General features: G+C 39.7%; 1 protein-coding gene across 5 annotated transcripts in view; it reads left to right on the top strand.

Moving 5' to 3' along the window:
- The window catches only part of LOC102084578 (solute carrier organic anion transporter family member 1A2), a 51,480-nt gene that overhangs the window by 25,646 nt on the left and 9,151 nt on the right, over positions 1 to 16,683 (top strand). Inside the window, exons 1-10 of one of the 5 annotated variants that reach the window (XM_005504088.3) lie at positions 767 to 807; positions 4,497 to 4,603; positions 5,706 to 5,847; positions 7,770 to 7,902; positions 8,954 to 9,060; positions 11,728 to 11,874; positions 12,165 to 12,263; positions 12,740 to 12,973; positions 14,006 to 14,170; positions 15,896 to 16,091. In XM_005504088.3, the coding sequence (XP_005504145.1) occupies positions 4,544 to 4,603; positions 5,706 to 5,847; positions 7,770 to 7,902; positions 8,954 to 9,060; positions 11,728 to 11,874; positions 12,165 to 12,263; positions 12,740 to 12,973; positions 14,006 to 14,170; positions 15,896 to 16,091 (1,283 nt within the window). In that variant the 5' untranslated portion in view covers positions 767 to 807; positions 4,497 to 4,543. Of the gene's footprint in view, positions 1 to 766; positions 808 to 1,237; positions 2,396 to 2,440; positions 3,506 to 3,627; positions 3,916 to 4,496; positions 4,604 to 5,705; positions 5,848 to 7,769; positions 7,903 to 8,953; positions 9,061 to 11,727; positions 11,875 to 12,164; positions 12,264 to 12,739; positions 12,974 to 14,005; positions 14,171 to 15,895; positions 16,092 to 16,683 lie in introns of those variants that run through there. The other 4 variants (XM_021289843.2, XM_021289841.2, XM_021289844.2 and 1 more) reach the window with 4 other exon arrangements.

Raw genomic sequence — 16,683 nt, 5'->3', positions numbered from 1 at the left:
AGTTGCAGTGCCTAATTATTAGGATCTTTGCTCCTTTCTGGAATTAACAGCACCCCAGTTACATAGTAGGTTAGTTAAACTTGGATACTTTGAAAGCAGATCCAGAAAGGCTGTTACACTGAGAAGAAACGCTGAAGACCAGCAGCTGGGGATGCTGAAGAGAATATTATACCTCTGTGCTTCAGGGGCTGAGGTAATTTTCTCCACTTTTGGTTCAGACCTAGTTCTGCCTTACTGTTGAGCCTCTGAGTGATTGATATCAACTGGGAAGGGCTACGCTTTCTTCCAAATCATTCCAACACAGCAAGAAGAGGCCAATGATTATGCCTGTACTGCTTTCCATCCACTAATTCAGGGCTTAAACACCCCCTCAAGATGTGAGAAATACAAATTAATCCCCCACTTCCAGTCTAACCTAGTATCAGCCTTTGCTAGGGCACCATTTAACCTGTAAATTTACACAGTTACATGTACTCTTGAAGTTGGTTTCTTGCTTGTGAGCACTCTTCAGACATCTTCAGTGGGCAGGAGGTTCAGCACTTCATCCTCAGGGTTCTGGCACCACCGCAGATCCTGGCCTGTTTTGGTGGGAAAGGGAAAGAGATGGGCTTAATTATTTTCTAATGAAGAACTCAGCCTGCGCCTTTCGCATCAGAGTGAATACTCTAAAATGCACAGCTGAAATAATTTGGCAAAACCACAAATTCTGCAGTAAGTATACTTGGGTTAATTTTCAACGATTTAGAATAAAGGTCAAAGTTTAAGCGGACAATATCAGTCATTTGTTCTGAAAGCCTTTTCAAAACCGTAAGTACCAAATTCTTTTGCCATGAAAATATTTTCCTTTGTCTCAGTCCAATATTAGTGTAATTGCATTTGAGTAACAGTTTGAACTGTGCCTAGTAAAACAGGATTTCAAAATGCTTTTTGCATCAGGAAAAATAAAGTAGTCAAAAATTCTAACACTATAATTGCCCTCTGCTTGGTTACCTTGTGATTTTTAATCCTGTTTGTAAACAAAAGAAGGACTTATCAGTTTATCCATATGACTAAGCTGAGCTAAATGGAAGATGCATTTTACATTGAAAACTGGATGTCACCTTGGGACTTGCAGAATATTGCTTCCTAGACATTTAAATCCAGATATTTGTGTGCTTTTTTTTTCCTCTTTTTTATTGGTTAGCTAAGGTGAAATGTAGTTTAAAACTGAAAAATGTATTTATGGGTTTGTGCAGGACAAATGGGTCCAGACTTGTGTCTCTTGATGCTAACCCACCTACCGTCATCAGCCTCACTGGATATGCCTGTTTTGATCCACACAGGATGTATCTGCTTTGTTTTTAATCCAACCTCATTCAGCCCAAATTACCTCAGCTGTACTTCATGCATCTGCTTTGTAGCTGTAGCCTGTACTAAAACTGCCCACACCATGTGCTTTAGTTCTTTGTGCACTGTGTAAAGTGGTTGTCTTCTAGAAGCAACTCTTCTGATCCCTTGTCTGTCTTTCTGGTTGCCTGTGGAAATGTAGTCCATAGTGGTGATGGCTGGAATTGGCAGCTGTGATGTTACTGCTACCTAACCTAGCCTGCTATAAATATGTTCCAAACTCAGTGCAGAAGGGAAAGGAGTAATATCCTGTAAAGAGGGACTCAAGTGACCTCGTCCCTGAAATTTCAGTGGACATTGGAGGCTTATGAGTAGGATTCAAGTGTAGGTGTTTGGTATGTTAGCCAGAACCCAGGGGTGATTTTTTCCCATAAATACATAGTTTCACCTGGCTTTCATAAATTCCTCAAGTGGCTTGTTACAAAACTTAGTCACAAAGTGAATATCCTAGTAGCATAAGTTACTACTTCCTCTCCTCTTGCTGTTGGCTAAAAAGATACTGATTGGTGGTCACTGAAGGAGATAATTTCCTTATAGCTGTGCTGATTCTAAGAGGCCAGTTGTGTTTAGCGCTGGCTTGGGCAGCTTAGGTTAGGGCTTGAGACTGTAGTTCCACAAATATTTGAGGTGACGTAACACATCACTAGTGCTCAAATGGGCAGGTTTCACTCTCCATCCTTTCCTACTCTGCTTTCAACCCTACTTTCTCTTATCATGTTCTTGGCTTTACTTTCCTGCTCTTTTGATTACGTCGCTCTGTTGAACCATTCTGCGGGCCAGATCAGCTCACTACTTGGAAAGCAATCTTTTTGCTGCATTACATTTCTGCCTGTTTAATGAGTTTGCAGAAGAGTCTCGAGATTCCAAGTGTGGAAGAAAGGTGAAGCAAGAAGAATGCACAATGGAGAGCAGGGAGATGGGAGAAGGGAGTAGGAACACTATTGGTTCATCTTTAGGCACAGAAATGGTAGTCTGCATTTTAACCTGGATTTAAATGCACCTGAGCTGGGTGAGTTATGCATCTACATCTCTGATAATCTAGGCTGTTAGTCTGTGTTGGCTTCAGCTCCAATTAACCAAGTGTGACCACAAAAATATTTTAAAGCTGGGGATAGGACCCTCAGGAACATAGCTGGAAATAATAATTCTGTTTATTTTGTTATTCAATTTATAACATCAATGATCTTCCCAGTAACAAATGGATTGAAATGCGTTTTCTTCTATGATGATTTATGCTTTGAGGGAAGTTAAATAGAGGCAAACATTGCCATTTTGTCACCTGCAGTTTTATGAGGGACGGTGTGATGTTTCTGATGGCCTAAGAGAAACGCGGGCAGAGGTTGGTGGCTGGTTTCTTTTAGCACCAGAAGAGAAAACCTGTAATTAGCCAGATGATGTTCCCTGTGTATGTTAGTGAAATGCAGGGACTGGTATAGTGAGGGACAGAATCCCACTGCCAACTACTAGGAGCAGAACAGGACAGATATCAGGGACTGCAATCTTTGTTCTCTTGCTCATCATTTGGCATCACAGGTGGGCTACAGTCTGAATAAAGAAGTATTAAGATAAAGCATAAATGATTCCCTGAGGTATAAACTTTTATGCCAAATTGCAAAGAAAGTACATAGCTGTATAAGCACAGTTTAGTGCTGTGATTCAACACAGTTTGTGTAAGCATCTTTAAGCAAATCAGAAATGCAAATTATTTATATATAATAGTTAATTGTCTAAGTTGCAGACTTCCTACACTTCATTGTAAAGTAAATATTTCCAGGAATGCTATAATAATATATACTTTTAGAGACTGAAAATGAAGAGGTAGCTGTGGAAGGAGTTAATAACCATGAATTTGCTAGGAATCAAGTTAGTTAATAAACACGTTTGAGAGGATTAACATAGTTGTAGAAATTAGTGTTTGAAGAGATTGCCTGGGGGAGTGTTGGGTTGAAGAATGTGAAAGGCAATTCAGTCCTATTGGGCTTGTCAAGCACAACTTGCATCCAACTATGGCTCCGTGAAGTAGAAAACACAGAGAAGAGCAGGTGCCACAAGATCACACTTGAAAAGTGTATCTGAGACTGAAAAGAGGAAATTCACCCATATTCATCCCGACTGTAAGGTAGGGCTCTGACTTGTCCTGGTTTTCTTCAGCTTACTCCAACAGACAGTGGGAACTGTATTGAGTAACTTGATTTAATGATGCATTTATGGCAATCCTTATAGAGAAATCTTTAAACTGGTGTTCTCCCTGTTTAAGTCCTCATGCTAACCCTCAGATGTGCAAGGGCTTTTCCAAGTAAGTACATTCCAAGCCCATAGAATATATTGCTCCTTCTTTGTACACATTTTTGGCAAATATGAAAGATGTGTAAGAAAGCAGGTGGCTTAGCACTATCAGAAGCTCTAACCCTCGAGATGGAGATGACTAAAAGCAGTCAGACAAATAAAGAGGGATGTTTTTTTTCCAGTCTTGGGAGGGGAAGCAGAACGAGGTCTGGTTTGTTTCCATTTAGAACTTAATTTGATCTCGTGAGTTTGGTTTTATTTTTTCTCCTTCTAATTTTAGTGCCAAGATATTAGTCTCCAATACAGTTTCTATGAAAATTAGCAAGTTTACCTTGATGCCAGTGGAAGTGGGGAGGGCTCAATAGAACATGCAGAGCAGAACTAAATGTCCTTTTTATGTCTAGGAAGGACAGGCATAGTAAATAAAGGCCATGGAGACAGGTATACGTCAGTCAAACATATACATCTTGGTAGTCCTGTCTCCCACAGTAGTGACTACCAAGGGCTTGTGAGGAAGACCGAAAAGCTGTATTACAGATGAACTAGCTTGGTCTCAGAATGTTTCTTTCCCTGTTCTTCGCTCACTGGTTGTACGCTGCTGACAGCATTCCGCATTTGATGAGAAATATCTAGCTGTTACATTGTTGACATTCACATGTCAAATTTTCTTGATTAGAATAAAGTGTATAGGCTTGTAGTTTTCGTTGGAATCCAGTCTGCAATTGTTTAAGGAAGATGCTCAAATATCAAATAGCTTAGAAGGAATCTGATTGTTTTGCAAACATGGGGAAACAATGTTTCTTTTTTCTTTTGTCTTGTAAAAGGATCATTGGACAGACTCAGACATCGGGATCAATTTAAAAAGGGCAACATGAAGGACGCTGAGAAGCCACGTGCAGGGGACAAATTCTGCTGCCTTTCCAAGCTGAAGGTACATAAATATTTTAGCAATTTTGTATGAATACACAACTGTAATTGCTTGCACTTATAGTGGTTTGGTAGAAATTACAGTCTAGACTAAATGAATGAATAAGCTCTCTTTCCTTACCCTTAATGCCTTAACTGAGGTCAAGCAAGTTTCTAAGCAATCACGTGTTGCTTTTCATGTCCCTGTACTTTACACTCTGTGATGTGTTGGAGGTGTATGTTTGATTGCCCCTTTGAAGCTCCACCTCTGCATTTGTGTAATGTTTACCATTCCTTCTTAAACCTGTGAAATGAGCCTTACGGACTGTGATTTAGCAGTAAAAATGAGCTGTTGATGTAAACTAGACTATTCAAGCTGTCAAGAAGCTCAATAAAAGGTTGTAAAATAGCTTGGGTTTAGTAGTAATTCAAAGCCCAAATACATTACTTATGACTTTTAGCATTTGCAGCAGATGCATTTTAAAATACTATTGATATTTCATAAATATTTTTTATTAAGAATGCTTAAGTTAAAGGGATTTGAATACTACTGCATATATTCATCTTTATTTTTTTGCTGTCAACTAGATTCTTGTAAAAAGGACACACTATTTGCTCCTGTTTGAAATTACTTGTTCTGGGCTCATGAGCTCTACTGAGATGGGAGAGCACATACTCGATGAAGTAATTTGATCAAAGAAAACGATCTTAATTCTGCAAGTAGTTTGTCACTCAGAAGAGCAAAGGATGCAAAGAACTTTGCACACTGGTCTGGCTGCAGGCGTTATGCAGTCCTGCAGATGGCAATCTTGCAGCAGACACTCGGTGGGAGAGGCTGTGCTGTGCCTGTCTTGGCTGGGGAAATGGGGCTTAAGGTTTCTGAAGATGGTCTTGATCAAAGGTGAAGAAATAAAAATATTTTTTAATTTATTTTTTTTTTTTTTTTGGTATAGTGAAGCCATAACTCTGTGGACAAGGATAGATGATGGGATTTACAGATACATAGGTGGAACAGAACTGTTCACTTGTTTCACCTGGAAGCACATCTTTGATGGGAGAAATAAACACCGAATATTTCTAAAGATATAATTCTGAATTCTCTGTGCATTCTCCTCTTTCCTTCCTAGGTATTTCTGCTGGCACTATCACTTGCATATGTGGGTAAAACGATGTCTGGTGCTTACATGAACAGCATGTACACACAGATAGAGAAGCAATTTAATATTCCAGCTTCTTTAGTGGGCATCATTAATGGAAGCTTTGAAATTGGTAACTACTCATTTTAATATTTCTTATTATTTGAAAATATAATATGTTGGTTGAACATGTATTCATAACTTTCCTGTCCATAGCAATCTGTCAATTACTGTATGGTGACGATAGTAACCGACTTTATCCTGCCAATTCAACTGGTATTCACGTGTTTAGTGTCTTGGAAACTAACACGACAACTTAAATGAAGAAGTTTAGCATTAAAAGCTAGTTCAGCTGATTTCTGCACTATTGTAAGACATGACAAAGCAACTAACAAAATAGAACTAGTTTATGAGCTTTGTATTGAATCTTTCTGAACAAAACAGAAAGATGTCATACATTTTGTTTGAATTTAAGCTCAAATTTAGCATTTTACAGTTCATTTAATCAATAACCTCACAGTTGGTTGGAGCGGATAGTCTCTTTACGCAAACTCAGTAGTATCTAAAGATTTTGTATCTGTACAACTGTAAAGAAAGTTTCCAGTTCTGCTTTTATTGACCTCGCCTATCAGTGACAAGCTTGTGTCATGTCATTCAAAAATAAAAAAACAAACAAAAGGCTTCAGAGCTACAGACACATCTAAACAAAGATCCTCAGAGAATGTGTTTCATATCCTTAAAGTCACAATGTGGATCTTTATTACCCCTGGCTCCGCTGAGGAAATGGTATGCACAGGCTCATATACTGATGGGGAGGGGAGACAACGCTCCTTCTCCCCCTTTTCCTGGTCTCCCATATGTGCAAGAAGAAGAAATTACTGTCAACATTGTGCTGCTGCCTGCAAAGCAGCCTGATGGGGCAGCTCAAGTTATGATAGAGAAAGAATACGCAGAATATATTCTTGCTTTTGCTAAGGAGGAGACTTCAAGAAATAGGAAGTGGCCAAGGTTAATGATGTGGTGTGTAAATGGCTTATTATTTTAAATGAATTATCCTCTCATATGCACTTTTCTGTAACCACTTGTGGTATTCGTATCTCCAAGGAGGTAAAATAACTGTGAATAATCATATTAATATTATAAATTATTAAGAGTCAGTGTATGTGACAGATGTAAGGAACTTATTAAGACCATGTAATTGTACATCCTCAAGTGTCATTCAAACCACTGGTTCAATATAGCCTGTCTAGCAATCATACATAAAAAAAGATGTTATCTTCTTTCAGAGCATGATGCTCATCACTCAGAGACACGGTTTTGTTCTTTTGACAAAACGATTACAAAATTAGTAGGCCTATGATTACTAAATTATTACTTTTATGAGGCCTGATTCATAACATGAAGCTTGATTCTTTTCCTAGTTGCATAGCAATAAATGAAGAGTAGAGAAATTCAGCTGATGTGAAGTGTAAGTGGAGGAGAAAAGAATGAAGATTTTTAGCACATTTGTATTTTTGAATGATATTAGGTACAAAAATCTGTATTTTTTTATTCCTCTCAAACTATTACTGAAGTTGATATTAATTTATTATTCCCTTTTTCTCTGTATATCATCTTGTGTTTATTATTTTTGGTACAAAAACACTTGCACATATACTTCTGTATTTTCCCACACTTTGCAAAACAAAATATCGTAGGAGAATAACATCGTCAAACAGCAACTATTCTGCAGCACCTGGGCCTGGTCTCTATGTGAAATTGTGGGAATTTTTTTCTCTACATAGATGCAGTCAAAAATCTCTTTCACCATAATCTCTTCTGCATTCTGTCTTCTATTTTCATGTTCTTTCCATGTGATGTAACTCTTCCAGAAAAAGATCACAGATAGAAAGGAATTACTTCATCATCTAGGCAGTTCCCTGTCTAGTTACAGTTTTTACAAGACAAGAGAAGTACCAGATGTTGAGCTAACAAGATCTACTCAAATTTGCATTGCACTTTATGTCTTTTGAAGGATGCTTTGGTTTGTAAATATGAACCCGGTTCTTTTTGCAGGCAACTTACTGCTGATAGCATTTGTGAGTTACTTTGGAGCTAAGCTTCACAGACCCAGAATAATTGCTTTGGGCTGCACAATTATGTCACTTGGATGTCTTTTGATATCACTTCCTCATTTCCTGTTTGGAAGGTGAGTATTTTGCTTACCTCACAACAGCTTCTGTGATCCTTACCTTGCCTTAATCCATAACTTTTCCCGTTGAAATAATACTGCTTATTGAGAGAGACATTGCTGAGCATGGGTATGATAATTGTAGAGTAGCCTGTTTTGTTTTGTTTTGTTCTGTTCTGTTCCTGAGATTGCTTCAAAAGTCAGCCATCACTTCCTGAGGGAGAGTCACCCCTCTGCTGGGCACCTTCCCTTCCCTTCCCTTCCCTTCCCTTCCCTTCCCTTCCCTTCCCTTCCCTTCCCTTCCCTTCCCTTCCCTTCCCTTCCCTTCCCTTCCCTTCCCTTCCCTTCCCTTCCCTTCCCTTCCCTTCCCTTCCCTTCCCTTCCCTTCCCTTCCCTTCCCTTCCCTTCCCTTCCCTTCCCTTCCCTTCCCTTCCCTTCCCTTCCCTTCCCTTCCCTTCCCTTCCCTTCCCTTCCCTTCCCTTCCCTTCCCTTCCCTTCCCTTCCCTTCCTCTCCCCTCTCCCCTCTCCCCTCTCCCCTCTCCCCTCTCCCCTCTCCCCTCTCCCCTCTCCCCTCTCCCCTCTCCCCTCTCCATTTTTGCTTGTCTTAACAAAATACTAATTTAGGCTTGCCTATATTTCAATCAGTGGGATATCTTTCGAGAAAAGAAAATCCTCTCATCTTGTCATGCCCAACGTGATATGACTCTGCCAGCCTTGGTGGCACTCTCTGCTCAGAGTGTAAAGGGGGTTAGAATGTAAGAAGAGTAGGAGAGAAGGTGATACACGGTGTTTCATTAGGGCGTTTCATCAACTTCTCCTGAAGCATCTGTTACAAGATTATATTAGGGGCTAGATAACAGTCTGGATAAGCACTGGGTTGATTCCGTGTTACAGTTCTTTTGTTCCTAGCCTGATGTTACGGAGGCTCAGTTAACTTGTGATGTGGGTTTCCTTCTTCCTATAGCTACACACCCTTCTTATCGGTAGTTCTTTACTGAAGTACAGATTTATTGGATATTTCTAATGTATTTCTTCTTAACCTGTACATGCTTTTCTTTGATTCAAACAGGTATCATATTGAAAGCAGTATTTCATCACAGGATAATTTTTCAGTCATGCCTCTGTGCTTTGTTAATCAAACCTTATTGTCTTTACCTACAGAGGAACCATCAACAGGTAAGACTCTTCCTATGCCTACCAATACTTTTTCCTCAGTTTTTATAGTTTTTAAGTAAATAGGATTTTATTCTCATTAGGAATTACTTCAGGGTCCTGCTTTAGATCAGTACTTGCAAGCTTAAAAACTAGTGGTCATAAAATTTCTTGTCCTTCTTTTTTCTTTAGTCTGTGTCTCCAGAGCTGTAGCTATTTTTCACGAAGTTTTCATAGTATCTGAACAGCTCAGTGAACATCCCTGTCAGTCCGCTCTGGTGAAATGTAACACCAAGTTATTCTCAGAGAAGTTTCTGGTTTTGACTTGAAATTCTATGGTACTGTAAGGAGGTGGGAAATATATTTGGACAATGGGTAAAAGGCATCAGGATGCTATTTTGTGCTACCACACAAGAAGTAAAAGAATGAGAAGAAGAAATAGAGGAAAAAAGTGGATCCCACTTCTTTTTAGAGAAAAGAGAAAATAGTTTAAACTAGGCTGAAACTTAGCTGGGAGACTGAAAAATGTATGTGCACTAGCGATCTGCATATAAAGTAAGTACTATGAAGTCAGAGGACTCAGAAGCAACTAAGCACAGGTCCTCAAGCCTATGACTATATCTGGATAAGGTGATTGTTTCCCTATTAGTTTATGGACAAGCAAAACTGCGACATCCGTACTTATGAGCCCCTCTCTTGTGTGATACAAAAACTGGTTTGAATTTGACCACATTTGCATGCGGATTGCTTCACTCATGTTTACTGACAACAATCTGACCTTGACAGAGGAGATCCTGGCTTGATCTCTGAACAGTAATTCTTTCATTTGGAAAGCCATCAGTTGCTGCTAACAAGGCCAGCATTTATTCGTTAATAAATCAGCACTGAGAAGTCTCAGCATGACAAAGTGGGTCACAGACAACAGTGGAATCTGAAGCAGACTGCATGGGATGAAGAAATCCAAGGTCAGGGAGAGGAAGAAAGCACTGAAGGTCATAATAGTTTCTGATATAACTATCTTGATGTGGGACAAACAGGATTGTGCTCCAGCACAGCATTCTTCTGCTGAGTTATGCAGGAGGGCAGCATAACTGTGACTAAATGAGAGCCAGATCCCTGGATAGATTCAGCAGGCTGGCCAGATACATTATTGTGGATCTTGATTTTGCTTGAGAATTATATAAAGGTCACGGATAGTCAGACACTTCCTCAGAGCAGTACCCAGATGGGCAGATTGCAGGCTATGTTCCAGTGGGTGGCTGCTCAGGGGAACACTTATCTTCTGAGCTGCAGAGTACGATGGAGGTAGAAAACCCTTCTGTTACATTTGGTGACAGGTGCCTATTACGGTAGAATTTGTATATTATTTGCTAAATCAGAATCTGCATTGTCCTCAAGATGTCCCAAACCAGAAATTCAATACCTGAAAAAGTAGCATCAGCACAGATGAAAGTTCTGGATAGGGAGGTCATTGACATGCAAGGCAAAAATCTGTAGTGCTAGAGAACAGAACTTTGAGGTAAGGGTCTACGCTGGGGTTTCCAGGTGGTGAGGACTGTTGTATGGAGTGTTGTTTGAAGATACTGGCAAACAGCCAATGATTTAGACACAGAAAAATTTGCTCTCCATGTGCTTTTCTGCAAACTTTTGAACATTAGTAAACCAGAAACTAGCAGTATGAATCAAAGCAAAAAAAGCTGGAAAGGTCAGAAATCTCATTCCATGCAAAGGTAGAATGCCACCACATCTTCTTCATTGGCATGGCTTTCTTGTAAGCAAATGATGACACCTCACTGTGAAATTGGGAACTCTTCTGGTTTATTTCAGACAATATTCTTTTAATCAAATGACAATGTATGGGCTTTATGCAACAATTACCTGAATCGTTGTAAGAGACTCCTGAATTTCAAAGATGCTCATACTGTTTTTGCTAGCCCACTCTTCCAGACTGTCCAGGTCTCTCTGTAAGATGGCTCTTGCTCCTGAAGTGTCCACCTTACCACCCTGTTTGGTGTCACCAGCAAACTTTTTGACAGTGCTTTAAATCCCATCATCCAGATCATTTATGATGGTGTTGAATAGCATGGGGACCAGTATCAGTCCCAGAGGGACCTCACCTGTGACAAGCTGCCAACCCGAGTAAAAGCCATTGATCACCATGCCTGTGAGCCAATTTCCCACCCATCTTTCAGACTGTCCATTCAGTCCATATCTCACCAGTTTGTCTAGAAGAAGGCTATGAGAAACAGCTGCAAATGCTTTGCTGAGGTGCAGGTGAAAAACACTTACTTCCCTTGCCATATTGACAGAAAGTATTACTTTGTTGTATAACAGAAGGTGATCAGGTTAGTCAGGCATGATTTTTCATCCCTTCATCACTTATGTTCAGGGGTTGTCTCCTCTTCACTGACGTGAAAATGGCAGTTTTGATGAGGGAAATGGGTAAAGGGAAGGGCCTAAGTCATAGTTGGACTGCCAGGTGGTTGGGCAATGGAAAGGGAAGGAATTTAAACTACTCCAGCAAGTACAACAGCTTCTTTCGGTTCTGAAGTCTTTCAAATATCGCAACTACTTATTTCCCTGTTTTACAGGACAGACCTACCAACCGAAGTTAAGTCAAGTCTTTGTCTCTAGAATCCAAGTAAGAGTTGGAATTAAAACATTAATTCTGGCTTCTTATTTTATTCACAGAATGTGAAAAAGAGCCTGGATCCTTGCTATGGATATTTGTGATGGTTGGAAACATAGTACGAGGAATGGGTGAAACTCCCATCATGCCTTTAGGCATTTCATATTTGGAGGATTTTGCCAAAGCAGAGAATTCACCTTTCTACCTGGGTAAATCTACCCTATTGTGATAACTCCCATCCCCAAACACACACACATATAAATGAAAGCAAAAGAGGGTTATCATCACTCACTTCAGTCTAATAAAGGAAAAGGCAGACATTATTGCCTCATCAAAATAATAATGTTGTAATGTAACTAGAGATTAACTTGTTGAAATGAGGCCATTTTTAGGTGCAAATGCCTATTCAGCAGAGCTGTCTTAAACATATATAATAACTCCAGGGAAATTCTGATTTCCAGGTTCTAATTTAGTACGGTTTGTCCTTTTCATACTTTAGGATGTCTACATACAGCAACCGTAGCTGGTCCCTTCCTTGGTTTATTGTTGGCGTCATTCTGTGCACAACTGTTTGTTGATCTGGGATCAGTAGATGCAGGTAATGGATGAATATATAAAATCTTACATCTAAATCAGTAGGCATGATGGTGTATTGATCAGCACTAAAAGATGTTTTCTTGCTAATATGAGGTGTCTCAAGTTTATCTAAGTCTGTTGGTGTTTCTTTTAGAATGAAAAATCTGTGTATAATATTAAATTCAATAAAAGGCCTGAATTCACACATACAGAAATGAATCTGCATATAGATTATTTGATGAACAATTGTGTCATTCACCTTAACACAGGAAAGGACTAGAATTAATTTAATGCAAAACACTGAAATTAACCAGAAAATTAGCAACACTGGAAAAGAAGACTGAAGACTATTCTCTTCCATCAGTCTCATTTTAAGAATCTTTAAAATGCTTTTAATATATCACATGTCAGGGATGACTATGAAAACACACAGTGACAGCAAAGAATGTTTCTGAACTAATATAAAATTTTCTCTTTTTTTTTTTTTTTTCTTAATAGAGGACATTACCATAACACCTACTGATGCCCGTTGGGTTGGAGCCTGGTGGCTGGGTATTCTGATTTGTGCATCACTGAACCTTCTTGCAGGAATACCTTTTTGGTTTTTGCCCAAGTCACTTGTGAAAGAAGGAGAAACCAAAGAACCTGAGGAGACCAGTAAAAATAGTCTAGTAACATTGCAAGAAAATGATACAAATGAAGCCAAACAGACCATGTATGAAATTGCTAAAGGCAAGTTACATTGTATGTTATTTCCTTAATTTAGTCCTTAAGATGTGAACTATGTCTGTATATTTTTTTAAGTAAAGGTGTGTCCAAGGTATGAAATGCATGTTCTGTTTTTCATCTCTCTGTAGTTCAAAGGATTTGCACAGGGGTCTAGAACAGGCTCCTTGCAGAGGAAGAAAGCTAATTCCATAGATCCAGGGTATGAATTCACTCCTTTCCCCTTCATGCATTTCAGGTGTATGTAGATCTGGATCTTTTCTTCCTGGTAGAGGGTTAATGTACTGAAATCTGGTTAAGAATTTCAACACCTCAGTGAGATGTGGACATATTGCAGATACTAGCTGCTTCTACCCCACATTCACTGTGCAAAAAAGCAGAAAACGAGCACAAATCTTGTGCATTCCTTGAGTCAAACTTAAAGCCACAAAAGGGAATTGACAGGCTTAAGTCTCTCATAAATGTTTAATGGTTGTTGAACAAGGATCTATTTGACCTAAATTTATTTGTGTTACTGTTGGCAACATTCACATCTGTGGTCTTTCAGATCTCTACATCTGTAGGAAGCTATTTTTTTTCCTTCAGTTTTTTGTACTAGTTGGGAATGTAAATGGATAAAATATGACAAAGGCTATGTTCTTTGGAGCAGTCTCATGATTCTGTATAGCCAGCTCAGGACAACTTGACAGGATCTTTGTCTTCAGAAAGTAACACCTCTCCGTGGTGTTTCAAGCTGAGTCCTGCAAATTAACCGTGCTCAGAGTGATATTGCAACATAATTGTGATAAACATGGCATCTTTCTCTGCTGCCATGTAGCCTTAACTGAATCCATGAATAAAGGCTTGTTCTGGTGAGAAAAGTTTCTTAGCTCAGACTGTGGGTCTTAGTACCCCAGAATCCCTTCAGAGCTCATGTTTTCAACATCTGACCCAGTTAAGGACCATTTCTGTTTTTCTTTTATCCTCTCAGCCACATTGAGCATTGAGTGATTAATTTCATGAAGCATCGCACTAACACGTTACATTATTTCATTCCAGATTTCATCCCGTTCCTCAATGCTCTGTTTCGCAACCCAGTTTATATGTTATTTATATGCATAACTGTGTTACAGTTCAATGCCTTCAATGGCATGATATCCTTCATGCCCAAATACTTGGAACAACAGTTTGGAAAATCTGCATCAGATGCCATCTTTTTAATGGGTACGTTTGCATTTTGCTCTGTTCTGTTATACCAAATAAAGATGTCTCTAGGCAAATTCTCCGTATTTTTATATATATATTCCTGTGCACATGCGTACATATACATATATATCCTAAGATCAAATGCTTCTATAAATGAGAGATTCCACACTACAATGCATTTCTAAATGAAAATGCATTTTCTGCTAAGCATCTCCTATTATTCTTTACAGAATTTTATAATCTACATCCCATCTTTTGAATTGGCCCAGAAAGTTCAGCTGATACGAAACTTGTACCACTGATCTCAAAGAGGTTATGCTAATTTACATACGCAGAACTTCATTGAAGGAAAGCACTGATCAAATAGCTGTCTTTTTTTTTTTTTATATATCTCTTCTTTATTAGCTTGTCTTTTTTTTTATGAGTGAGAACATGGTGTTCATGCACTAGGAAATGATAATGGCGAGTAGTTGTAGCACAGAGCAAATATCCTGAAACTGTAGGAGTCTTTCTACGGCTCCACTTTATCATGTCTTATATTCTCATTGTTCCCTTGTTTAACTCTAGCAACTTAATTAGACTAGAATTTATTTAATTATTATAGAAGAATCATCTTACTTCTTTTCCTTAACTCAGTGCTCATCTTGCACAGTAGCTGCACTGTTTTCTTTAAAAACTGCCACACGGTATGTCCGAGACCTTTTGAGTATTACTATCGCTCTGTTATCGGTGTTTCCAAGCTGAGCATCAGAAGGCATGTAACTATCATACATCTCATATGTGTTGCATTGACAGTGCACTGCTGAGTTGTTTTTCAGACATTTTTCTGTATTGAAATATATGGTACATTGGGAGGATCCAAATTCAGGTTTAATAGTCTTCCCTTTTGATCACATTCTCTATGCCCACCCACAGTCAAATATTGCTGGAGAAACAGCATTGCCTTGAGCAAAGCTAACCAAACCATATGATGCTTCTGTGAAACAACTTCCTAAACATCTCTGAGTCAGTCTTTACTTCATTAAAGTATGAAACAGCAAATAATCATGAAGGCATGCTTAGTAATCTTGTAACAACACTGAAAGTCAGTTCCTCCTTTTTGGGATGCTGAATGTGCACCAAGATGTGCTCCACTAGCTTATCTTCCTGTTGATTTTCTCTCTCAGCTACAAAGGCTGTATTGAAACCCGTCTCTCCTCTCCCTCTCCCTCTCCCTCTCCCTCTCCCTCTCCCTCTCCCTCTCCCTCTCCCTCTCCCTCTCCCTCTCCCTCTCCCTCTCCCTCTCCCTCTCCCTCTCCCTCTCCCTCTCCCTCTCCCTCTCCCTCTCCCTCTCCTCTCCTCTCCCCTCCCCTCCCCCTCCCCTCCCCTCCCTTCCCCTCCCCTCCCCTCCCCTCCCTTCCCCTCCCTTCCCCTCCCTTCCCCTCCCCTCCCCTCCCCTCCCCTCCCCTCCCCTCCCCTCCCCTCCCCTCCCCTCCCCTCCCCTCCCCTCCCCTCCCCTCCCCTCCCCTCCCCTCCCCTCCCCTCCCCTCCCCTCCCCTCCCCTCCCCTCCCCTCCCCTCCTCTCCCGCTGGCTTTGGCAGAGGTTTTGGATGTGCAAGAGAACTAGTAGAGACCCATTTCTGAATGTGGTTATATTATTCAGTCACAGGCACTATGTGAGTCTTTGACAAACACAGCCTTCCCTAATGAGCAGCTTTGTTTATCTCCTTTATTTTAACATTAAAGTTTCACTTTTTTAAATAGGTGTTTACAACTTACCAGTTATATGCGTTGGGTATTTTTTTGGAGGCTTACTAATGAAGAAATTAAAGATGAATATCTATCAGGCTGCGAACATAGCATTTTGGACATCTTTACTGGAATATCTTCTCTACTTTGCTGCCTATTGGACTGTCTGTGATACTTCACCAGTTGCTGGCCTAACAGTTTCCTACAAAGGGTACGTTCTTTAAGACACAAGAGGACTTCATTCTTAAGACACTGAAATTATTTTTTTTTTGTCAAGGATCAGACAGGGATTTAATAACTTTGCAATATTTTAGTTTCATGATCTAAATTCCCAATGCTTTTTACTTGCATGAGACAGTAGGTCTATCTTCTGCTATCCCAAGATAGCAATATAACCAAGATAGCCACTCCCTCACCCCTGAATAAGGGAGAAAATCAAAAGGGAAGGGATAAACTTAGATTGAGATAAACACAGTTTAATAAAATAACAAAATACTAATATACTACTAGTAAATATAGATACAAAATACAAATAGATTATAAAATAAAAGATAATGCAATTCCTCACAAACTCCATTGGCACTCAGCAGCCAGTCCCAGGCAGCAGCACCTGGTTCTGAACAGCTGATCCCAGAGAAAGAAAAAGAGATATAAAGGCAGAAAGGCTCAGAGGCCTCTGCAAATAGCAGGATGGCAAAAGGCCAAACCAAAGAAACCCCCAGAGAGGACTCCCCACAAGGGGTATGTATCCCAGCTTTGACCAAATGAGAAAAAAAGTTAGCCAGAAGATCCCAACAGCTTAA

The sequence above is a fragment of the Columba livia genome, chromosome 1 (genome assembly GCF_036013475.1).
Source record: "Columba livia isolate bColLiv1 breed racing homer chromosome 1, bColLiv1.pat.W.v2, whole genome shotgun sequence".
In the NCBI taxonomy this organism is placed as follows: domain Eukaryota; kingdom Metazoa; phylum Chordata; class Aves; order Columbiformes; family Columbidae; genus Columba; species Columba livia.
The sequence above is the reverse complement of the archived record's forward strand: the minus strand, read 5'-3'. Positions and strand labels throughout refer to the sequence as shown.